Source organism: Bombina bombina, chromosome 2, assembly GCF_027579735.1.
Source record: "Bombina bombina isolate aBomBom1 chromosome 2, aBomBom1.pri, whole genome shotgun sequence".
Lineage (NCBI taxonomy): Eukaryota > Metazoa > Chordata > Amphibia > Anura > Bombinatoridae > Bombina > Bombina bombina.
In genome coordinates, this window is record NC_069500.1 from 436,182,070 (window position 1) to 436,206,747 (window position 24,678).

The 24,678-nt window shown below is 38.1% G+C and overlaps 1 protein-coding gene across 1 annotated transcript in view; it reads left to right on the forward strand.

Annotated features, from left to right (window-relative positions):
* The first annotated feature begins 13,736 nt into the window (after window positions 1–13,736).
* Window positions 13,737–24,678, forward strand: part of GCN1 (GCN1 activator of EIF2AK4) — a 293,771-nt gene continuing 282,829 nt past the window's right edge. The window contains exons 1-2 of the mRNA XM_053702061.1: window positions 13,737–13,783; window positions 18,497–18,599. Coding sequence (XP_053558036.1) covers window positions 13,766–13,783; window positions 18,497–18,599 — 121 coding nt within the window. The 5' untranslated portion in view covers window positions 13,737–13,765. The remainder of the gene's footprint in view (window positions 13,784–18,496; window positions 18,600–24,678) is intronic.

The following is a 24,678-nucleotide window of genomic DNA, read 5'->3' on the forward strand; positions in this document are numbered from 1 at the left end:
GTGGTATCTGCATCAGTATAATAACACCCAGCTCTATACAAAGACACAGTAGTTACACTGGAACATGCGTATAGCCAGAGGAGGGCTTGTTATAGAATCAGTGGTATCTGCATCAGTATAATAACACCCAGCACTATATAATGACACAGTAGTGACATTGGCACATGGGTATAGCCAGAGGAGGGCTGGTTATAGGATAAGTGTTATCTGCATCAGTATAATAACACCAAGCACTATATAATGACACAGTAGTGACACTGCCACATGCATTTAGCCAGAGGAGGGCTGGTTATAGGGTCAGTGGTATCTGCATCAGTATAATAACACCCAGCACTATATAATGACACAGTAGTGACACTGGCACATGCGTATAGCCAGAGGAGGGCTTGTTATAGAACCAGTGGTATCTGCATCAGTAAAATAACACCCAGCACTATGTGACACTGGCACATGGGTATATCCAGAGGAGGGCTGGTTATAGGATCAGTGGTATCTGCATCAGTATAATAACACCCAGCACTATATAATGACACAGTAGTGACACTGGCACATGCATTTAGCCAGAGGAGGGTTGGTTATAGAATCAGTGGTATCTGCATCAGTATAATAACACCCAGCGCTATATAATGACACAGTAGTGACACTGGCACATGGGTATAGCCAGAGGAGGGCTGGTTATAGAATCAGTGGTATCTGCATCAGTATAATAACACCCAGCGCTATATAATGACACAGTAGTGACACTGGCACATGCATTTAGCTAGAGGAGGGTTGGTTATAGAATCAGTTGTATCTGCATCAGTATAATAACACCCAGCACTATATAATGACACAGTAGTGACATTGGCACATGCATTTAGCCAGAGGAGGGCTGGTTATAGGATCAGTGGTATCTGCATCAGTATAATAACACCCAGCACTATATAATGACACAGTAGTGACACTGGCTCATGGGTATAGCCAGAGGAGGGTTGGTTATAGAATCATTGGTATCTGCATCAGTATAATAACACCCAGCGCTATATAATGACACAATAGTGACACTGGCACATGGGTATAGCCAGAGGAGGACTGGTTATAGGGTCAGTGGTATCTGCATCAGTATAATGACACCCAGTGCTATATAATGACACAGTAGTGACACTGGCACATGGGTATAGCCAGAGGAGGGTTGGTTATAGAATCAGTGGTATCTGCATCAGTATAATAACACCCAGCACTATATAATGACACAGTACTGACACTGGCACATGGGTATAGCCAGAGGAGGGCTGGTTATAGGATCAGTGGTATCTGCATCAGTATAATAACACCAAGCGCTATATAATGACACAGTAGTGACACTGGCACATGGGTATAGCCACAGGAGGGTTGGTTATAAAATCAGTGGTATCTGCATCAGTATAATAACACCCAGCACTATATAATGACACTGTTTAATGGGTATAGCCATAGGAGGGTTGGTTATAGAATCAGTGGTATCTGCATCAGTATAATAACACCCAGCACTATATAATGACACAGTAGTGACACCGAGGCCCATTTATCAAGCTCCGTATGGAGCTTGTGGGCCCGTGTTTCTGGCTAGTCTTCAGACTCGCCAGAAACAGCAGTTATGAAGCAGCGGTCTAAAGAAGGAATCACCACAATTCAACCCGATCGAGTACGATCGGGCTGATTGACACCTCCTTGCTGGTGGCTCATTGGCCGCGAGTCTGCAGGGGGTGGCGTTGCACCAGCAGCTCTTGTGAGCTGCTGGTGCAATGCTGAATACGGAAAGCGTACTGCTCTCTGCATTCAGCGAGGTCTTGCAGACCTGATCCGCACTGTTGGATCAGGTCCGCATGACCTTTGATACATAGGCCCCACTGGCACATGGGTATAGCCAGAGGAGGACTGGTTATAGGGTCAGTGGTATCTGCATCAGTATAATGACACCCAGTGCTATATAATGACACAGTAGTGACACTGGCACATGGGTATAGCCAGAGGAGGGTTGGTTATAGAATCAGTGGTATCTGCATCAGTATAATAACACCCAGCACTATATAATGACACTGTTTAATGGGTATAGCCAGAGGAGGGTTGGTTATAGAATCAGTGGTATCTGCATCAGTATAATAACACCCAGCACTATATAATGACACAGTAGTGACACTGAGGCCCATTTATCAAGCTCCGTATGGAGCTTGTGGGCCCGTGTTTCTGGCTAGTCTTCGGACTCGCCAGAAACAGCAGTTATGAAGCAGCGGTCTAAAGAAGGAATCACCACAATTCAACCCGATCGAGTACGATCGGGCTGATTGACACCTCCTTGCTGGTGGCTCATTGGCCGCGAGTCTGCAGGGGGTGGCGTTGCACCAGCAGCTCTTGTGAGCTGCTGGTGCAATGCTGAATACGGAAAGCGTACTGCTCTCCGCATTCAGCGAGGTCTTGCAGACCTGATCCGCACTGTTGGATCAGGTCCGCATGACCTTTGATACATAGGCCCCACTGGCTCATGGGTATAGCCAGAGGAGGGCTGGTTATAGGATCAGTGGTATCTGCATCAGTATAATAACACCAAGCACTATAAAACAATGTTTTTAATTTCAAATGTACCTTGGTGTCCTTCACTAAGGTCTGTACTTTGGAAAATATCCGCCACAGCCTTTGTCTGTGCCTATCCCTGCAGTGGAATCATACAGACCAATCTCCCTTTTAAATAGCGACTATAAAATATTAATTGCCTTATTAGCAAACAGACTAAAATCGATTCTGGATCCGCTATTACACCAAGATCAAACAGGCTTTATGCAAGGTAGAAATGTATCACGAAATATGAGGAGACTACTTGTTTTAATTTAAAATATTTGACTTAAAGTTCATAAGCAGAATAGTAAAAAAAAAAAAAAAAGGAAGCGGCCCTCATTACGATAGATGCCGAAAATTTAAATTAAAAATTAAATCAAATGGGACCATTTCTTCACATCATTAGAAAAGTTTGAAAATAAGGGCATTTTGACAACTTTATAAGATTAAAATATAGTGGTCCCTCGTCCGCTTTGTTAATAAATGGTTCTATTTCTGATAAGTTGGCTATAGCTAAAGGCACTAGACAAGGATGTCAACAGATAGAAATATAGTATACAGCACCAAAAGAGATTACTGGCTCACTAAAAAAGAAACGATCACCTAACACAATCGTTAATAATAGACAAAGGAAATAGAATTAGGAGCGCCAAAAAGGCTAACTTGTGTATATAAAAGAGATTAAAACAACAATAACATAAAACAAAACTTAAAAACATAAGTATTAAAACGAGGTATGCAAGTCTTATATAAGACCTGAGACAATGGCCAGAGTGAAAAAACAACAAGTGATCACTTGATGAGATTAATGACCCGGGTGAGGTATAAAAAATGTGCACAGGTGTATGAAAGGCATAAAAAAAAATGGTGCTATTAATTATGTAGAAAACTCGTGCTGGTAAATGAATAGCCTGTTTCCCAGATTTTGCACCTTTTCTTATCTTTCTCTTCACAGGTTCCATGAGGAGATACCACTTACCTTATTTGACGACACCTTCCTTTTACTGTGAACTTCCTCACACCGTGAACTTTTCTCCATTTTGGATTTAAAAACCTCTCATTGGGATCACATATCCCTATTCTGGACATTTCACTAATGAACTATAACCATTTTTTAACTCTCTCATTCATATACATTTCTAACTTTTATTTCTATTCTTATTTTTTTTTTCACATCAATAAATTTTTTTAAACATACATAAAAAATGTTCTCCTTTTTCCCCCCAATTATGGATACTCCTATGCTATAATAGCACTATTTTCTGTTGCTCACATTTTTTTTTATGCCTTTCATACACCTGTGCACATTTTTTATACCTCACCCGGGTCATTAATCTCATCCAGTGATCACTTTTTTTTTCACTCTGGCCATTGTCTCAGGTCTTGTATAAGACTTGTATACCTTGTTTTAATACTTATGTTTTTAAGTTTTGTTTTATGTTATATATTAACCTCTTACTCATTTACTGTACCCACAAATATTATTTTCTCACCATTAAATTGGCTTCACGTGCCTGAGCTCAATGTTATCTATATGAAACACATGAACTAATGCCCTCTAGTGGTGAAAACTGTCAATGCTTTCAGATTAGAGAAGGCCTTCAAGGTCTAAGAAATTAGCATATGAACCTCCTAGATTTAGCTTTCAACTAAGAATACCAAAAGAACAAAGCAACATTGGTAATAAAAGTAAATTGGAAAGTTGTTTAAAATTACATGCCCTATTTAAATCATGAAAGTTTTTTTTTTACTTGACTGTCTCTTTAATTAGAGCTAGAGAAGCAATATTCAATATAATTATAGCTTGGAACAAGTTTAACAGAGAATTACACATAGATAATCACCTCTTAATATATTTACTGATCTGGGGCAATCCAGAATTTGCTCCGAGCTTAGTAACTAACATCTTTAAAAGGTGAAAACAGAAAGGCCTAGTCTATATGTATCAATTAGAAGACTCTAACATGGATACAATTAAATCCTTCTCAGATCTAAGACAGGAATATGAATGGTCACCCAAGGAATTCTATGCCTACCTTCAGATTAGACATTATTACTTTTCAATAATAGAGAAATATAGGAGGGACTGGTCTCTGGGAGAGATTGATCAAGGAATCAGACTATATAAGGCTGGACTGACATCAATCTCTATCTGGTACAACCTACTAATGCAAAAAAAAGGCCAAGGAAACTTGGAGATAATACACTCTAAAAGGATAAAATAATTCAGCGAGATATCAATTGATGTTATTGCTCAGAGTCTAAAACTATTACATAAATGCACCAATTCATAAGGCTGGAGGACATTGCACATAAGTCGTATTTATCCCCAGCTAGGATAGCTAAATGGTGTCCTAGTAACGTTATATGTTGCTCTAGATGCTGTTATCCCTTGGCGGACCTTATGTACTGTTTCTGGATATGTCCTAAGGTGAGGAAATTCTGGTTTAAGATTAATTATTGGCTGAACAGATTTTTAGAAAGACAAATAAGCCTAAAACCTCTTGATATATTCTTTTTACATGATAAATCCTACCTAAAAGAGAATAACAATTTGATAAATACAGCAATCTTGATTGGCAGAATTATGATATTAAGCTCATGGAAGTCTAAACATAGCCCAAGTATGAAAGAATTCAATAAAAAAGTTTTATTACAGATTAATTTAGAACAATACGATCTGAATATAATACATGAGACAGCAGTCAAAACATTTTTTGTCAAATGGCTTAAAGTGAATGTAAATTTTGATGCTAAAGTGCCTGGTTTTTAAAACTTCGATTAAAAACAGGGGCACTTTAATTCATAAAAAATTTCATTTCACTCCTGTTGTGAAAAAAAACTTACCTTTTAATCTTCACAGCAGCTCCAGCTTCCTCCACCTGTTTCAAAGCCTCTTCCTGGGTCTAAAATGAGGCATCGGCTTCCTCCAATCACAGAAGTGAATCAGACACTGAATCCCCCGGGGGGGAAGCTGTGATTGGAGAATGACCTATCAATCATTTCTGACATCAGAAATGGCTTGTGAGACCGGAGAAAGCTGGAGCTGCTGTGAAGTTTAAAAGGTAAGTTTTTTGTCACAACAGGAGTGAAATGTAAATTTTTATGAATTAAAGTGCTCCTGTTTTTAATCAAAGTTTTAAAAACCGGGCACTTTAGCATCAAAATTTACATTCACTTTAAGGTAAATCTAGTGTATCCAGAAAATATACAGAAAGAACTGTTATATACAAACTTCTTTTGTATGTCAGTGTTAACAGGAGAATTTCCAGACTATTGGTTGGATTAAGGAAATATGCACAGAACATATCATTGCATATAGGGAAATGAAGACGGGTGGAGGACAGAGGAGGAGGGGGGAGATCTATTTTTATTTATTTATGTCTTTCAATGATAGGGCTTATTTTCATCAAGAGAGGATAAGATATAAGGAGGAGGTGAGGGGGGGTATAAGAAAGGGGTTCATACTGATTTTAAAGGTGTGCCTGCTTGGCAAAGAAAATAAGGGAAAGATTTATGATAAGTTAATCAATTAATGTAGTCTGTGTAGGAACATTCAGAACATGGACCATTACTGTTGAAATTAATGTTGAAATATTATTAGTATTTAAAAGTACATATGAGCTAGATTGTACAGATAATGGAATTTGGGTCTTGCACGACCCTATTGATGTTCATTTTCTTTCTATTTTTGTGGAAAATTAATAAAAACAAATCTATATGAAAGAAAAAATGTAGGTTTAGTATCCCTTTAAGTCCAAGTTATTGTCAGGCAATGCAAACACAGCCATCAGAAGAAATGACACTTCCGGTGGGGTGTAGAAGAGATAACTAATATAATTATAATTTTCCAATGTTCTCTCTAAGTAGTGGGATTTGTTTTACAAACAGATATAAGATAAGGAAGCAAGTGTGTGTAGAAAAAGTGACAAAAGACATGAGATATTTTAGCTACAAACTCTCAACCCATTGTAAATATGCTGTGGTTTCAAAGCACAAAACCAGCAATTTAATGTACACAAACCCAAAAGTGTAATTTCTAATACATTTTATACTCTGCAGCTGGTATAACAACTTATTGGAAATACATTAAGGGAAAAACAATTTTACAGGTGTACTGTCCCTTTAAGTACTGGCAGCTGTCTGCCAGTACCTATAAAACCCTTTATATATATATTTTTTTTAATTAATTTTTTTATTTTCTGTAGTGTAGTGGTCCTCCCACGATCCTCAGTAAGGATCTAGTTCCATATGCGGGCAGATGCCTGGAGCTCAGGAACTCCAGCTCTCGGCTGTAACTTAACAGCCGAGACTGCTGGAGCTTCCTGAAGCTCAGACGTATATATACGTTGTGCGGTACGATATACAAAGTACCGCACAACGTATAAGGTGACAGCATAAATTACCATTTATTTAGGCAGACAAAAAAACAGGCGACGTTTCGGGAAATTATCCCTTATTCATGCCATGCCAAACAATCTAATACTAATAATGTTATTAACATCTCTAATTGTGTATTATCAGAGAGTGAACTTGAGCTCCTTAACAAAAGGCTTTTCTTGCTGCCCAACAAGGAACTGTAACTTCTTTGAGCTCCAGAAGGACTTATACAGATTTTTCAGAAGTTTGAAACTTAAAACAATGTCATTTGAACCGAAATCGATTGTTAATCCTGAGAGTCCTACACTTCATTTACATCAATTGGGTCTAAAGAAAAAAAGTTATTTCAACCCTGGTAATGTAAATCACAGTGTAGAAACCTATGCTTCTCTTGTTCAGCGTGATATAGATATTTTACAAACAAAAGTTGAAAGATATAGAAATAAAAGATATATGAAGAAAGTTAACAACATATCAACTAAATAAGTCCAAGCCTTACGTTTTCTTCAAGATAAATCTAATATTACCTTAAAAAGGGCCGATAAGGGAGGGACAGTAGTGGTTTTAGATAAGGATTATTATATTAATGAGATCTATAAGCAACTAAATGATGAGACAGTATACAAAAAAAATTACTTGTAATCCCATATTTAATATACAGAAAGAAATTGAAAAATCTTTGCATAATGCTTTGAAGTATGGTATTAAAAGTAAAGAAGTAGTTGCTTTTCTGAAAACTGAAAAACCATATACCCCTGTTATATATACCTTACCTAAGGTGCATAAAAATATGAGCAACCTCCCCGGCCGCCCTATTGTGGCTAGCACAAATTCTGTGTGTACAAATATATCCATCTTCCTAGATAATATTTTACGTCCATATGTCGAAATGTCTAGTTCATTTATTAAGGATACTGGAGATTTTTTGAATAAACTAGACTCCTTAGAATTAACAACTAGTAAATTTATACTTTTTAGCCTAGACGTAGAAAGTTTATTATACGTCCATCACCCACACTAGTGGTATGGGGTCAGTCTATTATACGTTGTTATCTGATAAGAAATATAGTATTGCTCAGGTTGATTTTTTTCTTGCAGTTACTTTCTATTATTCTGTACAGAAATTATTTTTTATTCAGAGATGATTATTACCTCCAACTAAAGAGCACAGCCATGGGTTCTAACGTCACCCCAAATTATGCCAATATTTTTATGAATGTTTACGAGGAGAAATTTATTTTTGTAATGATTTATTTATTCGATATGGTGGCACTATATCGATGACATCTTTGGTATATGGTTGGGCGACGTTGAAACCCTGGAAAAATTTGTTAGTGAATTGAATTTATCCACTAATCATATTAAATTTAAATTGGTATGTAGTGAAGAGTTCCTGGATTTTCTAGATGTTAGAATAATGAATGTTGGAAATTAATTTGTTACTGATCTCTTTAAAAAAAACAACTAACCGTAATAGCCTACTTAGGTACAATAGTGCCTCCCTCACTTATTAAATCCCTTCCACACAGCCAATTACTTTGTGTTCGCAGAATTGTTTCAGCTGATAATTTGGTGGATAAACGGTTGGCCAAAATAGGTAAAAGGTTTATTGACAGGGGGTATCCTGAAACTATGATTAATACAAATATAAATATTATTAAATCTATCCCCAGGGATGTTCTCCTGAAACCCAATATAAATAAGAATGAAAGTTTTATTCAAGACCCTAGAGTAATATTTGTTAACAAGTATAATGCACAAAGCAATGCAACCCTTTTGGATTTATGAGTTGGGGACCCTTACCCCTAAAGGTATGAATAAGGATTGGGATCTGTCCATTTTTCTATAAATGTATAAAGTTTTTTTCTGTAAATGTGTAAAGTTTATGTATAAATGGTTGTTAAACGATTTTTTGCAATATTGTAAACTTTAATAAGTTTATCTAATGAGCTTTAAGCAGAATATGATACTTTGTAGTTTTGATTGTATTACTGTGTATAATTATAGTTGTGAAAAGAGTTAATTACTCTTTATCGCCACCTAGTGGTGTATAGGTATATAAAGGTGTGTGAAATGTTTGTTTGGCATGGCATGAATAAGGGATAATTTTCCTGAAACGTCACCTGTTTTTTTATCTGCCTAAATAAATGGTAATTTATGCTGTCACCTTTTTGCCTTTTTTGTGATATTGTGGGACCTGGAGCAGTGGCCCTGTGGTGACGTGCATCTTTTCCTAGAGTGCTGGTATCTTTTCTGTGATTCAGGCTGTACCCCAGGATCCAATTAGCACTTAGATTTCATTGATGACAAGTCACTGATACAGTGTGGAAGCATTGGCTATCTGCACTGTCTCTGCTTCTTTTTCCTCTGTGCGAACAGCTGAGGAGGGAGAGGAAGTGAAATTAGTGTTACATAGTTATATGCAGTTTTAATATATATAAAAGTTTTTAAAAAGTAACCCTTTCAGTGCTGATTATGGTGTTATTGTTCTGATCAGTATATTAGTACTATTCATTACTTTTGTGGTGAGATTGTTTCTTTATTATTTATAACCAACAGTAAGGAAACTAAATAAAACAGTCCTCTCACAATGAAGGGTGAAAAATATTGTACATACAATCCCAAATTTTGTATAGTAATAACATGTCCATACTGATGGAGGTTTATATTAAAGGGACAGTGAACCCAATTTGTTTCTTTCGTGATTCCGATAGAGCATGACATTTTAAGCAACTTTCTAATTTACTCCTATTATCAAATTTTCTTCATTCTCTTGGTATCTTTATTTGAAATGCAAGAATGTAAGTTTAGATGCCGGCCCATTTTTGGTGAACAACCTGGGTTGTCCTTGCTGATTGGTGGATACATTCATCCACCAATAAAAAAGTGCTGTCCAGATTTCTGAACCCCCAAAAAAGCTTAGATGCCTTCTTTTTCAAATAAAGATAGCAAGAGAACGAAGAAAATTTGAAAATAGGAGTAAATTAAAAAGTTGCTTAAAATTGCATGTTCTATCTGAATCACGAAAGAAAAAAAAAAAAGTGGGTTCAGTGTCCCTTTAACACTAAAACAATACAAGTAACTCCTGACTTGAGAAAAGTAATTAACCCCTTTGCGCCATTAGGACGATGTGCTTTAAAGGGACATGAAACCCAAAAATTTTATTTCATCATTTTCGTATGGTATATAGAAGTAAACTGGAAAATTGTTTAAAATTGTATTTAAAAATTTGCTTCATTCTCTTCGTATCATTTGTTGAAGGAGCAGCAATGCACTACTGGTTTCTAACTGAACACATGGGTGAGCCAATGACAATCAGTATATACATGCAGCCACCAATCAGCAGCTAGAACCTAGGTTATTTGCTGCTCCTGCGCTTATCAAGATAAAACTTTCAACAAAGGATAACAAGAGAAGGAATTAAATTAAATGATAAAAGTAAATTGGAAAGTTGTTTAAAATTGTATGCGCCATCTGAATAATGAAAGAAATGTTTTGGGTTTCATGTCCCTTTAACCCCTTAATGACCGAGGACGTGCAGGGTACGTCCTCAGAAAAAAGGCAGTTAATGCCTGAGAACGTACCCTGCACGTCCTCGGTGTGGAAAGCAGCTGGAAGCGATCCTGCTCGCTTCCAGCTGCTTTCCGGTTATTGCAGTGATGCCTCGATATGGAGGCATCCTGCAATAACCTTAGATGGCCATCCGATGCAGAGAGAGCCACTCTGTGGCCCTCTCTGCACCGGACATCGATGGCCGGTATCGTTGGTGGGTGGGAGCCGGTGTGGGAGGTGGGTGGCGGCCATCGATGGCCCTTGTCATGTGGAGGGGGGCGGGATCGTGGGCGTGCAAGTCCGGGCGCGCGCGGGGGCGCGCGCACGTGCACGCGGGGGCGCGCCGGGGCAGGGACCGGGTGGGGACCGCTGCACTACAGAAAAAAATGTGTCCCAAAATAAAAGTGGGACAAGTAATTTTAAAAAAAAACACCTTATTCGGTATTTAGGTGGTGGGGGTTGGTCGGGGGGGGGGGGGGGGGGGAAATAACAAAAATAAAAATTAAATAAATATTTGATTGTGCAAAATGGGTACTGGCAGACAGCTGCCAGTACCCAAGATGGCCCCCAATAAGGCAGAGGGGGAGGCTTAGAGAGCTGTTTTGGGGGGGATCAGGGAGGTTGGGGGCTAAGGGGGATCCTAAACACAGCATATGTAAATATGCTTTTTTTTTTTTTCTTTTTTTTTAAAAAAAAAAATCTTTTATTTTAGTACTGGCAGACTTTCTGCCAGTACTTAAGATGGCGGGGACAATAGTGGGGTGGGGGAGGGAAGGGAGCTGTTTGGGAGGGATCAGGGGGTGGGATGTGTCAGGTGGGAGGCTGAACTCTACACTAAAGCTAAAATTAACCCTGCAAGCTCCCTACACACTACCTAATTAACCCCTTCACTGCTAGCCATAATACACGTGTGATGCGCAGCAGCATTTAGCGACTTTCTAATTACCAAAAAGCAACGCCAAAGTCATATATGTCTGCTATTTCTGAACAAAGGGCATCCCAGAGAAGCATTTACAACCATTTGTGCCATAATTGCACAAGCTGTTTGTAAATAATTTCAGTGAGAAACCTAAAATTGTGAAAAAATTAACGTTTTTTTTAATTTGATCGCATTTGGCGGTGAAATGGTGGCATGAAATATACCAAAATGGGCCTATATCAATACTTGGGGTTGTCTACTACACTACACTAAAGCTAAAATTAACCCTAGAAGCTCCCTACATGCTCCCTAATTAACCCCTTCACTGCTGGGCATAATACGCGTATTTTGCGCAGGGGCATTTAGCAGCCTTCTAATTACCAAAAAGCAAATCCAAAGCCATATATGTCTGCTATTTCTGAACAAAGGGGATCCCAGAGAAGCATTTACAACCATTTATGCTATAATTGCATAAGTTGTTTGTAAATAATTTCAGTGAGAAACCTAAAGTTTGTGAAAATATTTGTGAAAAAGTGAAATTTTTTTTTTATTTGATCGCATTTGGCGGTGAAATGGTGGCATGAAATATACCAAAATGGGCCTAGATCAATACTTTGGGATGTCTTCTAAAAAAAAATATATACATGTCAATGGATATTCAGGGATTCCTGAAAGATATTAGTGTTCCAATGTAACTAGCGCTAATTTTGAAAAAAAGTGGTTTGGAAATAGCAAAGTGCTACTTGTATTTATGGCCCTATAACTTGCAAAAAAAGCAAAGAACATGTAAACATTGGGTATTTCTAAACTCAGGACAAAATTTAGAAACTATTTAGCATGGGTGTTTTTTGGTGGTTGTAGATGTGTAACAGATTTTGGGGGTCAAAGTTAGAAAAAATGTGTTTTTTTCCATTTTTTCCTCATATTTTATAATGTTTTTTTATAGTAAATTATAAGATATGATGAAAATAATGGTATCTTTTGAAAGTCAATTTAATGGCGAGAAAAACGGTATATAATATGTGTGGGTACAGTAAATGAGTAAGAGGAAAATTACAGCTAAACACAAACACCGCAAAAATGTAAAAATAGCCTTGGTCCCAAACGGACAGAAAATGGAAAAGTGCTGCGGTCATTAAGGGGTTAACGCAGTTAGGACAGCATGGGATGTCCTACCATACATGGTGTCCTGCAGCTTCCCCCTTTGACGTAGGCAAGGATCGGCCTGGGGGCATGCCTAGCAGTTTATGCAGTCCCTCATGATCCTATCCTGGCCTTGAAATTAGTCGATCACATGATTTTAATTTTTACAAATAGTTTACATCAGAACTTTGTTCCAATATGAACACTATTATTCTATTACGAAGGGGTTAACTAAAGGGAAAAATAATAATATATAATACCTGTAGTAGGCTGACCATATTGCCACTTTAAGAAGGAACACATATGAAAAATACATATATGAGGGATCTTATACAAAACCATTTCTTTAAACAGCCCTGACATATGTATTTTTCATATGTGTCCCTTTTTAAAGCGGCAATATAGTCAGCCTAACCTGTAGTCATAACCACATTTTCAATTAACATAAACACAAATTATCCTTAAACTATATACGGTACTTATTACACTTATGACAATACAATAACAGGAAAAAAAAAATTCAAAACAACTCTGAAGTCGGCAACAAAGTTACTATAGTATAAAAAAATAGTACATTTTAAAATTGCTACAAGGTATTGTACTCAAAGAAAAACACAAATATATACATATATATATATATATATATTATGCAGAAAATAACACACCCTCCCCTCCAAAAAAAAAAAGAGAGAAAAGGTGTTTTAATGGGAAAAAAAGACAATCTATATATACACCACAGCTAATTGCATATATTAAATACTCGAGTTTTTAAATGGAGAGATTATCTGTTTTTGAACAGAGTAAGGATACGAGTTGCTAAATTGACCCCATTTTTTTTTATTGGATCCTGACCATCCTGCTGTTCAAATCGCATTTGTTGTTGAATTTTATTAGTAAGTTCTGAAACATTAGGTCTCTTTGTTCTTCCAATATCTCAGTATTAACGATCTGGCACACAGAATATAATTGTTAATCATCTGAACATGAGCCACTGTTTAGTATTGCTAATGGACGACCTTTTAGAACAACTAGTAAGTAAGGGAAATATATGTACAATCAATGAATGTTGAGAAATGAACAGGAAATTACGTCTTCTTTAGACCAGTGGCACGTTGAACGCTTTCTGGCTAGTTCCGCCCGAATCTAGGGAATACATGTCGGAAGTGCGTCACGAGTACTTCCTGGGTCAGAGCCGGTAAGATGGCGGCGGACACGCAGGTTGGTGTGGCATAATTAATGTGAACGTAGTAGCTACATACACGTTACAGTATGCGCATATACACACAGTTCCAGTAATGTTACTTATATGAAAAAAACAATTTTAGTTTTAAATAGTATTTTTATGACTATACTAATGCACGCAGATGAACATCTCATCTAGCAATCTGGGCTCTGGTACTTATAATGTTAATTTGTATTAAATTAAAGAAACAGTCACTTGAGATGGTTTTTATTGTTTAAAAAGCCAGATAATACCAGATAACGCGTTTACTACCCGTTCCCCAGCTTTGCACAATCAATTGTTATACTAATATAGTTTATAACCTCTGCCTGTTTCTAAACCATAGTGGAATTATGCATTAACAAGCACTAATAGCCTAAAATGCAAGTTTATAAAAAGCAGTGAGATGAGGGGACAGTCTGCAGAGGCTTAGATACAAGGTAATCATGGAGGTAAACAATATATTAACATAACACTATTGGTTATGCAAAACTGGGGAATGGGTAATAAATGGATTTTAAACAATAGAACAATTAAGTAGATCAAAATTGGAATCCACATTGAAATATTTCAGTTTTAAAAAGATGCATTTTTGTAATATATATGTATTAGCAATAATGATTCTAAGAAAAGCTATAGCTGTTTCAAAATGTATATTTAAAGTGATAGTAAAGCCTAGCGTTTGTGAAACAAATAACGGGGACTTTAGTCATAAGGTATCAAATACTTCATGCTGAAAGTTCCATTATTTGTCTGAAGCATTCGCCACACTGAGCTCCTCAGGCAGCCCATGGCAGAATGCTTTTGACGTTTCCACCTCTTAGCCAAAAGCCGTGCGGGCCAGCTGGCGCCATGCCGTATAGCTAGCACGCTATTGGCTAAGATCACCTCACAGCAAAATAGCATTCTGCCGTGGGCTACCTGCATCTCTCAGCGCGGCAAACGCTTCAGACAAACAGGAACATTCAGCATGAAGTATTTGTTCCACTGGTAAATCCTAGCGTTTCACAAACGCTAGGATTTATTATCACTTTAAAGGGACATGAAACACAATTTTTTTTCTTTCATGATTTAGAAAGAGCATACAATTATAAACAACTTTCTAATTTACGTCTATTATTTATTTTGCTTCATTCTCTTGATATTCTTGGCTGAAAAGCATATCTAGATATGCTTAGTAGCTGCTGATTGGTAGCTGCACATAGATGCCTCATGTGATTGGTTCACCATGTGCATCGCTATTTCTTCATTAAAGTATATATAAAGAATGAAGCAAATTAGGTAATAGAAGTAAATTGGAATGTTGTTTAAAATTATATTCTCTACCTTAATCATGAAAGAAAATGTTTGGGTATAGTTTCCCTTTAAGTATGTCCCATGCACCAGCATTTTTAAACACAGAACTTGTTCAGAGAGCCTAACGTGCTTGTACCATCTTGTAATAACTCATTAATTGTTGGCATGATACAAGCCCCACTGGCTTTCTAAGCAGCTCCAGCCTTTAAAATGCGGGTGCAATGAGAATATCTAGCTATGCTTCACATGCACATGCAGAGAATAATTTTAACACTAAAACAGGGAAACATTTTACTAGAAGCATTTTTGCCTATACATGTATATTGTAAATATGTTTCTATTCAAATATGTAATTCATCTATGTTCATTTAAATTTTGTCTGGAATGTCCCTTTAACCCCTTAACTACCAGGACTTTCTGAGAAAAACTAGCCCAAAATACCCGGAGAATTTTCAGCATTTTTGCTATTACTCCATTTAAAATGTAAACAGAAATAGAGCCTTGTTTTTTTTTTATTTACCTGTCAAAACTATCTATCTATCTATCTATCTATCTATCTATCTATCTATCTATCTATATATATATATATATATATATATATATATATATATATATATATATATATACAACCCAAGGTATTGATCTAGGCCCATTTTGGTATATTTCATGCCCCCTTTTCACCGCCAAATGCAATGAGAAAAAAATATTTTTAATTTTTTCATAAACTTTAAGGGTTCTCACTGAAATTATTTACATACTGCTTGTGTAATCATGGCACAAATGGTTGTAAAAGCATCCCTTTTTTCATAAAGAGCCGATATATGGCTTCACCATTGCTTTTTGGTAATTAGAAGGTCACTAATTGCAGCTGCGCAGCACACTTCTATTATTCCCGGCAGTGAAGGAGTTAATTAGGAGGCCTGTAAGGTTAATTTTAGCTTTAGTGCAGAGATTACCCTCTCACCTGACACTTCTCACCCATGATCCCTCTCAAATAGCTCTCTTCCCTCCCCCACTGGTCACCCCCATCTTATATACTGGCAGACAGTCTGGCAATAAAAAAATTAAAACTTCTTTTTTCTGCAGTGTAGGATCGCTCTAACGCTCCAACCTCCCTGATTCCCCCCCTCAAACAACTCTCTAAACCTGCCCTAACTGTTGCTGCCATCTTAGGTACTGACAGCTGTCTGCCAGTACCTGTAAACCCATTTCTTTCTTTCTTTTTTTAATTTTTTCTTTGTGTAGTGGTCCCACCACCTCCCCCCTTCCGCAATCACCATTAATACCCCATCCCGCACCCCCAAACCCCTTTTCTGCAGTGTAGCTGCCCCATCCCTCCCTGTCCCTTTAAAAAAAAAAAATCTGTAGTGTAGGGCACTCCCTCCCCCTCCGCTGCTGAGCAGCTTGCGCGCCTCCCGCCCACACCTCCAGCCGGCACTAGCAGAAGATTGTTACAGACGGTGACACACACAGTGTCATCGTCTGTAACGATCAGGCATCTGCCCTCATATGGAGCGGAGCATCGATCTTGCTACGGCTCCATATATGCGGCAGATGCCTGAAGCTTCAGGAGCTCCAGCTCTCGGCTATAACTTAACAGCAGAGAGTGCTGGAGCTTCCTGAAGTGAAGATGTTTATATATACGTCTTGCAGTACCACAGGCAAAGTACTGCAAGACGTATATATACGTCATATTGGGTTAAGGGGTTAAAGGGATATGAAACCCACATTTATTCTTTCTTGATTCAGATTTTGCATGTGATTTTAATCAACTTTCTAATTTACTTCTATTATCAATTTTTATTCGTTATCTTGGTATCTTTTGTTGAAAAGCAGGAATTTATACTTAGGAGCCGTTCCATTTCTGGAGCACTATATGGCAGCAGTTTTGCAAGAATGTGTTCCATTTGCAAGAACACTAGATGGCAGCACTATTTCCTGCCTTGTAGTGCTCCAGATGCCTACCTAGTTATCTCTTCAACAAAGAATATAATGAGAACAAAGCAAATTTGATAATAGAAGTAAATTGGAAACTTTTTATACTGGTATGCTCTGTCTGAATCACAAAATATTTTTGGGAGGTTTCATATCCCTTTGAAGCTCCATACTATGTACAGGATACCTGTACCTGGAAATGTCATGATGCCCACCCCAGCATGATGATTTCAGCATATCTGCAACTTATTACTATTAGACATGCTAGCTTTTAGCTAATTTTACATGTACTTGCAAGAAATCTCAGAGGGTGCAAATGTACTGCATGCTCCCAATTAACTTTTCTTTTTCATATCCTTTAGTTTTATTTTTGTTTCTTTATTGGATATGTATATTTTTATCTATACACTGCAATGTAAGTCTATTTATAAAAAGTGCATATGTGTGCGACTACATTTAAAAAGTGTTTTCTGTGCTGTTCATCTACTATTTTGATTTTAAATAGGGAGAAAATGTTGCAATTAATGATTGGATAATTAGAAATAAAAGTATACAACACTGGGCACTGTGTTAATTAAAAAGCAAATGAATGTTCATATGATTCTACAATGTATACCTCATAAAAAGCAAAGAGAAACTTCCATAGTGTAAAACTGTTCAAAGGACCAGTCAACACTCTAGGATATCAACATAAATGCGTGCATAATGTAAAAATAATAATGTAGCGCTGTACCTGTTTAAAATCTGCTGCTTGCAAACAAGCAGTTCTGTGTTAGATCAAGTGAAAGCCCTCCTCGTGGTGTCAGGACGCTGGCTCCACCTCCAACGCATGCTTTACCTGTTGGAATTTCATCTTTGGGAAAGCTAACAGGTGAAACATGCGTTGGAGGTGGAGCTGGCATCCTTGTTTGCAAGTAACTGGTGCTGTATGATTACTAGCTATCAGAAAGACATGCTAATGCTACAGAGAGCGTAAATGGTGTGAGGACAGTATATACAACAACCCCGGAGTGACTACAAATGACTGCTTTGTTACATTTTATTTGTTTTTAACAAAGTGTACATTTTAACATTGTAATAAATTTGGAAACTCCTGCAAGCCACAGAGTTGGATCCATTTAGTACTGGGCGCTTATCTTAGAGCTAATAAAGCTCCATGCTGTGTGAGTACCAGACCAAGGTGAGCATTTAAATAATACTTATACAGTTTTACACTATGGAATTTAATCTTTGCTTTTTTTGAGGTTACATCAAAGAATCTTGTGGACATTTATTTGCTTTTTAAATAACAAAGTGCAATGTGTTGTATACTTTTATTTCTTATTGTCACATTGTTTAAAAGTCACTGCACTGTAATATAACATGATTTTTATTAAAATGATTGGATAATTTGTTGACTGTAAAGCTAAAGTTGATCAATAAGCATTATCTTTACTTTGAATTGTGGCATTGTAATGAATGGTAGTTTTTTTACTCAGGTGCAGGACACTTTGAAGAAATTTGCTTTAAAGGTGACAACAGCAAGTGTGAAAGAACGCAAACAAATCTTGAATGAGCTGAAGGATTGTATTTTGACAAAAGGTAAGAGGTTACTAAAGGAGATATAGCTGAGGTTAATACAATGCTTATATCATGAATTTTGGATATTCTTATAATTGATATAGAGAGGCAAATATCTCCACTCTGTCAACCTTGTTCGTCTTCTTCCACATCGAAAACATCTTTGAACTGAAAACAACATCTTATCATGAATATGATCTATATTAGATTAAAAACCTAACACAAAAGTATACATTATATTTTCCAAAAATGTTTGCAGATCTAAAATATTGTGAGTCTTCTCATTCGCCCTGCCAGTAAATTTGCTGTTAACTTATTAACAGCTAACAGTGACCTGCATAGTCACGTTCATCTGTTTTTTTCAATTGTCGGCAAGGGAAAGAAAGAGCCCATTGATTAAAAATTTGCCATCAAAAACATGGAAAACCAGGTTTAGCTGTGTAGTCTTGGTGCAATTATGAAAGAGATTTGGCTGTCTCACATATAAAATGAGAAAACTCTGCTATGTGAAAGTTTGCAATGGAGGACAAAGTACACAGGGAGTGCGTATGTTTAATCTTGAATGTAATGACTAATACAAATCAAAATACACTGTTTTCAGTGCACTGTACCTTAAAGGGACATTAAACCCAATGTTTCCCTTATTCAGATAGATCATGCAATTTCAAATGACTTCTTTTATCTTATTTGCTTCATTCACTTGGTGTCCTTTTTTTGAAGGAGTAGCAATGTACTACTGGGAGTTAGCTGAAAGCCAATGGCAAGATGCATATGAGTGCTGTCACCAATTGGCAGCTTATGAGCCTACCTAGGTTTACTTTTCAACAAGGGATGCAAAGGGAACAAAACAAATTAGATAACATAAGTAAATTGGAAAATTATTTAAAATTGTATTCTCTATCTGAATCATTAAAAAAAATAAAAACGTGTGTTTCATGTCCTAAATTCGCTGTTATTTTCGTATGCATAGGTTTTTCTATTATAGTAATTAGTGTTTTGAGTATTTTGATAAAAGCTTTGCCACCTTTTAACTGGCGAGAAAAAACAGTAAGATCTGTAGGGTGAAAATGTTTAGATAATTACATTGGGATTTGAGAGACAATTTTATACACGCCCATTTTACCAAAAAACACAAATGACGCTTATGTTTTTTTACTTAAGTTCTGATTAGCTGCTAATTCGGACATACCTGAGGAGCCCTGAAATGCGTAGTGAGGATTAAACATACCTAGCCAGACAAGCAGTTTAACTGTCTTTCTACAATCTTTTGCTTCTCTATTGATTTGTCAATTTAGTATTGTGACAAACTGCTTATTCAGTTTAATGCATGTACACATATATTGTGTAAATACATCAGCGCTGTCTATGTTTGGGTATTTTTTTATAATACAATAACAAACAATTCTAATTCTATATGGACCACTGGATGGCTATATAAAGGGTCATACATTACCACTGAGTCAGTAGGTCATATATTCTTTTGTTTTGATTTTATTAGTGGACCCAGCTGACTGCTCTGTCCTATAAATTTAACACTTGTTTGGGGAATGCATTGCTAGGGGTTTGCTGTTTGCATTTGTTAGTAATGATAAATCCTAGAGTTTCAAAACTGTGCCGTTTCGCTAGCACGGCTATTGGGTAAGAGGAAGGGCCGGTCTGGGACCAAAAAAAGGCCCAGGCATTTAAGGGCAAAGAGGCCCACTCAACCCCCTCCGCTCACCATTTCTTATTTAACCGTATACCAAACATAGCAAGTATAATACTTGTTTAAGCAACACAAACATTTTAAATTTCCAACACCCTATAATCACTGTATTTTGTCAATTGGTGGGTATGAAAAAATAAAGTAAAATTAAAAAAAAAAAAAAAAACACAAGAAAACCGTGACGTGCAAAACTTTTTTTGAGACAGAGGCTGTCAAATTAACTGGATATTAAACACCAAAATAAAGTTAGATGGAATAATTAATTTAATGTGACATGAAACCCAATATATGTGAGTATGTGATTTTAAACTACTTACAATTTGCTTCTATTTATTTTTTTTATTTTGTCCTCTAGTTATCCTTTGTTGAAAAGGGTACATAGGTAGACTCAGGAGCTGTTGAGTGGTGTGTATATATATATATATATATATATATATATATATATATATATATATATATATATATATATATATATATATATGTGTGTGTTCCTCATGTTATTAGTTCACCCAATGCATTCAGCTAGCTCACAGTAGTGGATTGCTGGTTCTTTAACAATAAATACCAAGACGTGAGAACTGAGACTGCTGACAGTGAAACATGGCAGACTCAGAATCTATAAAACTTGTTGTAGCTAGCCTAATTCAACAAAATAAACATTAGAGAAGAGATCAACAATGATCATCCAAGGCAGCAATAAGCAATTCAATCAGTAATGAACAGTATTAAACTTTCACAATTTAGATAGAGCATGTCTTTTCAAACACTTTTTAAACTCACTACTATTATCAAGTTTACTTTGTTCTTCTGGTATCCTTTGTTAAAAAAGAAAGAAACATATGTACATATCCTCAGAAGCAATACCCTACTGGGAGCTAGCTGGTGATTGGTGGTTACACACATTTTGTACTTATTAGCTCACTAGATGTGTTCAGCTAGCTCCCAGTAGTGCATTCCATGGCTTGGAGCTTTTTTTAACTGTGTTTAGATGCCTCGCAGTTATACACCCCCCCCAACAAAAAACAAAACAAAAAAAAACCCACTACAGATACAAATATTTGAGATAACTTAAAAAAAAACAAACAGAAAACCAATAGATGTAGCTTCAATGAAAAGAAAAGTTTAAATCAACTCAGTTTGAGTATACGGTAAAATAGCTGCTCCTTGTACTGAACCACAGGGTCTTACAAAACAGTAACAATTAGCTTGAACTGACACGCCATGTGAATGTCAGTTTCAAACGTGTGTGTGTGTGTGTATATATATGTGTGTATATATATATATATATATATATTCATTCAAAGGGTGGAAGGCACTCGCTGGATTTAACAAGGAGATTATTTTATTCCTTATACGTATCACCCCGGTGATATATGGTTACCGTGAGTACTAGGCTATACTGCAGATAGAGAATTTGTATTCATTATTTTTTCAGTAATGCATGTTTATTAAATAATATCTATACTTGGTTTGCTGAGAGGTAATAAGATTTCTAGTCAATAGATTGTACTCATTTCAATGCAGGCTCAGGCTGGCAGTGAAATAGTTAAAAAATAAATAAAAAAATAAATAAATAAAAAATAATGTGCTTAGAGAGAGGCTGGCCAAAACAGCAGAATGAGGGGGATAATATTGCCCAGCATTATGAATTCAAACCTAAATAAGCTGCAGAAGGACAAAGGTTGTCAAAATAAACTTGCTGCTGCACATACCTTTCACATGTGGGAGGAAACTGCAGATTCATTTAAGGCTGTGAGGTGCCGATCAGCAGCACCGCAAACATTGACAGGCTGCTTACATTTTAAACTACCTGGAGAGATTTCAGCCCTGTGCTCAGTGAATAACAACACTATTAATGCCCAATTATGGCAAACATACTGTAAACAAAAATGAGGAAAAAACAGCAGAGCCAGAGAAGGCTGTAGTAAGTCCTCCAGCCCTGAATCTAGTCTGCCTCTGTGGCACTGTATTTCACAACACGGCTATGCTGTAAACTAGCCTGCTCTGTCTGCAGCAGCCACACAATTTTTCCCGTTTTGTGACACCTGCTTCCCGTCACTCTCTGCCAGTGATGTGCGGTGACTTCAGAGGCTGGTGAGGCAGTGGCTAGCAATCGGATACACCTTCATTCTTTAGATATCCTTTGTTGAAGAAATAGCAATGCACATGGGCGAGCCAATCGCATGAGGTATCTATATGCAGCCACCAATCAGTATCTACTGAGCATATTTAGATATGATTTTCAACAAAGGATATCAGATTTTCTTCATTCTTTTGATATCCTTTGTTGAACAGCATATCTAAATTTGCTTAGTAGCTACTGAGCGTATTTAGATATCCTTTCCAACAAAGGATATCAAAAGAATGAAGAAAACAGATATCCTTTGTTGGAAAAAATATCTAAATATGCTCAGTAGCTAATGAGCATATTTAGATCTGATTTTCAACAAACATACCATAGCATAGCAACTTGCAAGTTTTGATTAATAAATGTATTTTGTGTATGACCTGGTCAGTGTTGTAAGTTACATTTATTAAGCAAATAAGCACAAAATCACAAAATGGCTGCTCATTAAAATATATTTATAATTTAAATATATTTAGTAAGTTACAATACTGACCTTCTCAAACACAAAATACATTTATTAAGCAAATAAGCACTAAATCACAAGATGGCTGCAAGATGGCTGCTCATTTTAACATATATTTATTAAACTGCCAGAGAAGTTGGGAAGTGGACTGTGGAACATACCAGAGCATCTCCCTCACACACACAGCCCCCTCACTCTCTAAGCTCTCCCTCACACACAGCCCCCCTCACTCTCTAAGCTCTCCCTCACACACACAGCCCCCTCACTCTCTAAGCTCTCCCTCACACACACAGCCCCCTCACTCTCTAAGGTCTCCCTCACACACAGCCCCCCTCACTCTCTTAGCTCTCCCTCAAACACAGCCCCCTCACTCTCTAAGCTCTCCCTCACACACACAGCCCCCTCACTCTCTAAGCTCTCCCTCACACACACAGCCCCCTCACTCTCTAAGCTCTCCCTCACACACACAGCCCCCTCACTCTCTAAGCTCTCCCTCACACACACAGCCCCCTCACTCTCTAAGCTCTCCCTCACACACACAGCCCCCTCACTCTCTAAGCTCTCCCTCACACACACAGCCCCCTCACTCTCTAAGCTCTCCCTCACACACACAGCCCCCTCACTCTCTAAGCTCTCCCTCACACACACAGCCCCCTCACTCTCTAAGCTCTTCCTCACACACACAGCCCCCTCACTCTCTAAGCTCTCCCTCAAACACAGCCCCCTCACTCTCTAAGCTCTCCCTCACACACACAGCCCCCTCACTCTCTAAGCTCTCCCTCACACACACAGCCCCCTCACTCTCTAAGCTCTCCCTCACACACAGCCCCCCTCACTCTCTAAGCTCTCCCTCACACACAGCCCCCTCACTCTCTAAGCTCTCCCTCACACACACAGCCCCCTCACTCTCTAAGCTCTCCCTCACACACACAGCCCCCTCACTCTCTAAGCTCTCCCACACACACACAGCCCCCTCACTCTCTAAGCTCTCCCTCACACACACAGCCCCCTCACTCTCTAAGCTCTCCCTCACACACACAGCCCCCTCACTCTCTAAGCTCTCCCTCACACACACAGCCCCCTCACTCTCTAAGCTCTCCCTCTCACACACAGCCCCCTCACTCTCTAAGCTCTTCCTCTCACACAGCCCCCTAACTCTCTAAGCTCTCCCTCACACACACAGCCCCCTCACTCTCTAAGCTATTCCTCTCACACAGCCCCCTCACTCTCTAAGCTCTCCCTCACACACACAGCCCCCTCACTCTCTAAGCTCTCCCTCACACACACCCTCACTCTCTAAGCTCTCCCTCACACACACCCTCACTCTCTAAGCTCTCCCTCACACACACCCTCACTCTCTAAGCTCTCCCTCACACACACAGCCCCCTCACTCTCTAAGCTCTCCCTCACACACACAGCCCCCTCACTCTCTAAGCTCTCCCTCACACACACAGCCCCCTCACTCTCTAAGCTCTCCCTCACACACACAGCCCCCTCACTCTCTAAGCTCTCCCTCACACACACAGCCCCCTCACTCTCTAAGTTCTCCCTCACACACACAGCCCCCTCACTCTCTAAGCTCTCCCTCACACACACACAGCCCCCTCACTCTCTAAGGTCTCCCTCACACACACAGCCCCCTCACTCTCTAAGCTCTCCCTCTCACACACAGCCCCCTCACTCTCTAAGCTCTCCCTCACACACACCCTCACTCTCTAAGTTCTCCCTCACACACACAGCCCCCTCACTCTCTAAGGTCTCCCTCACACACACAGCCCCCTCACTCTCTAAGCTCTCCCTCTCA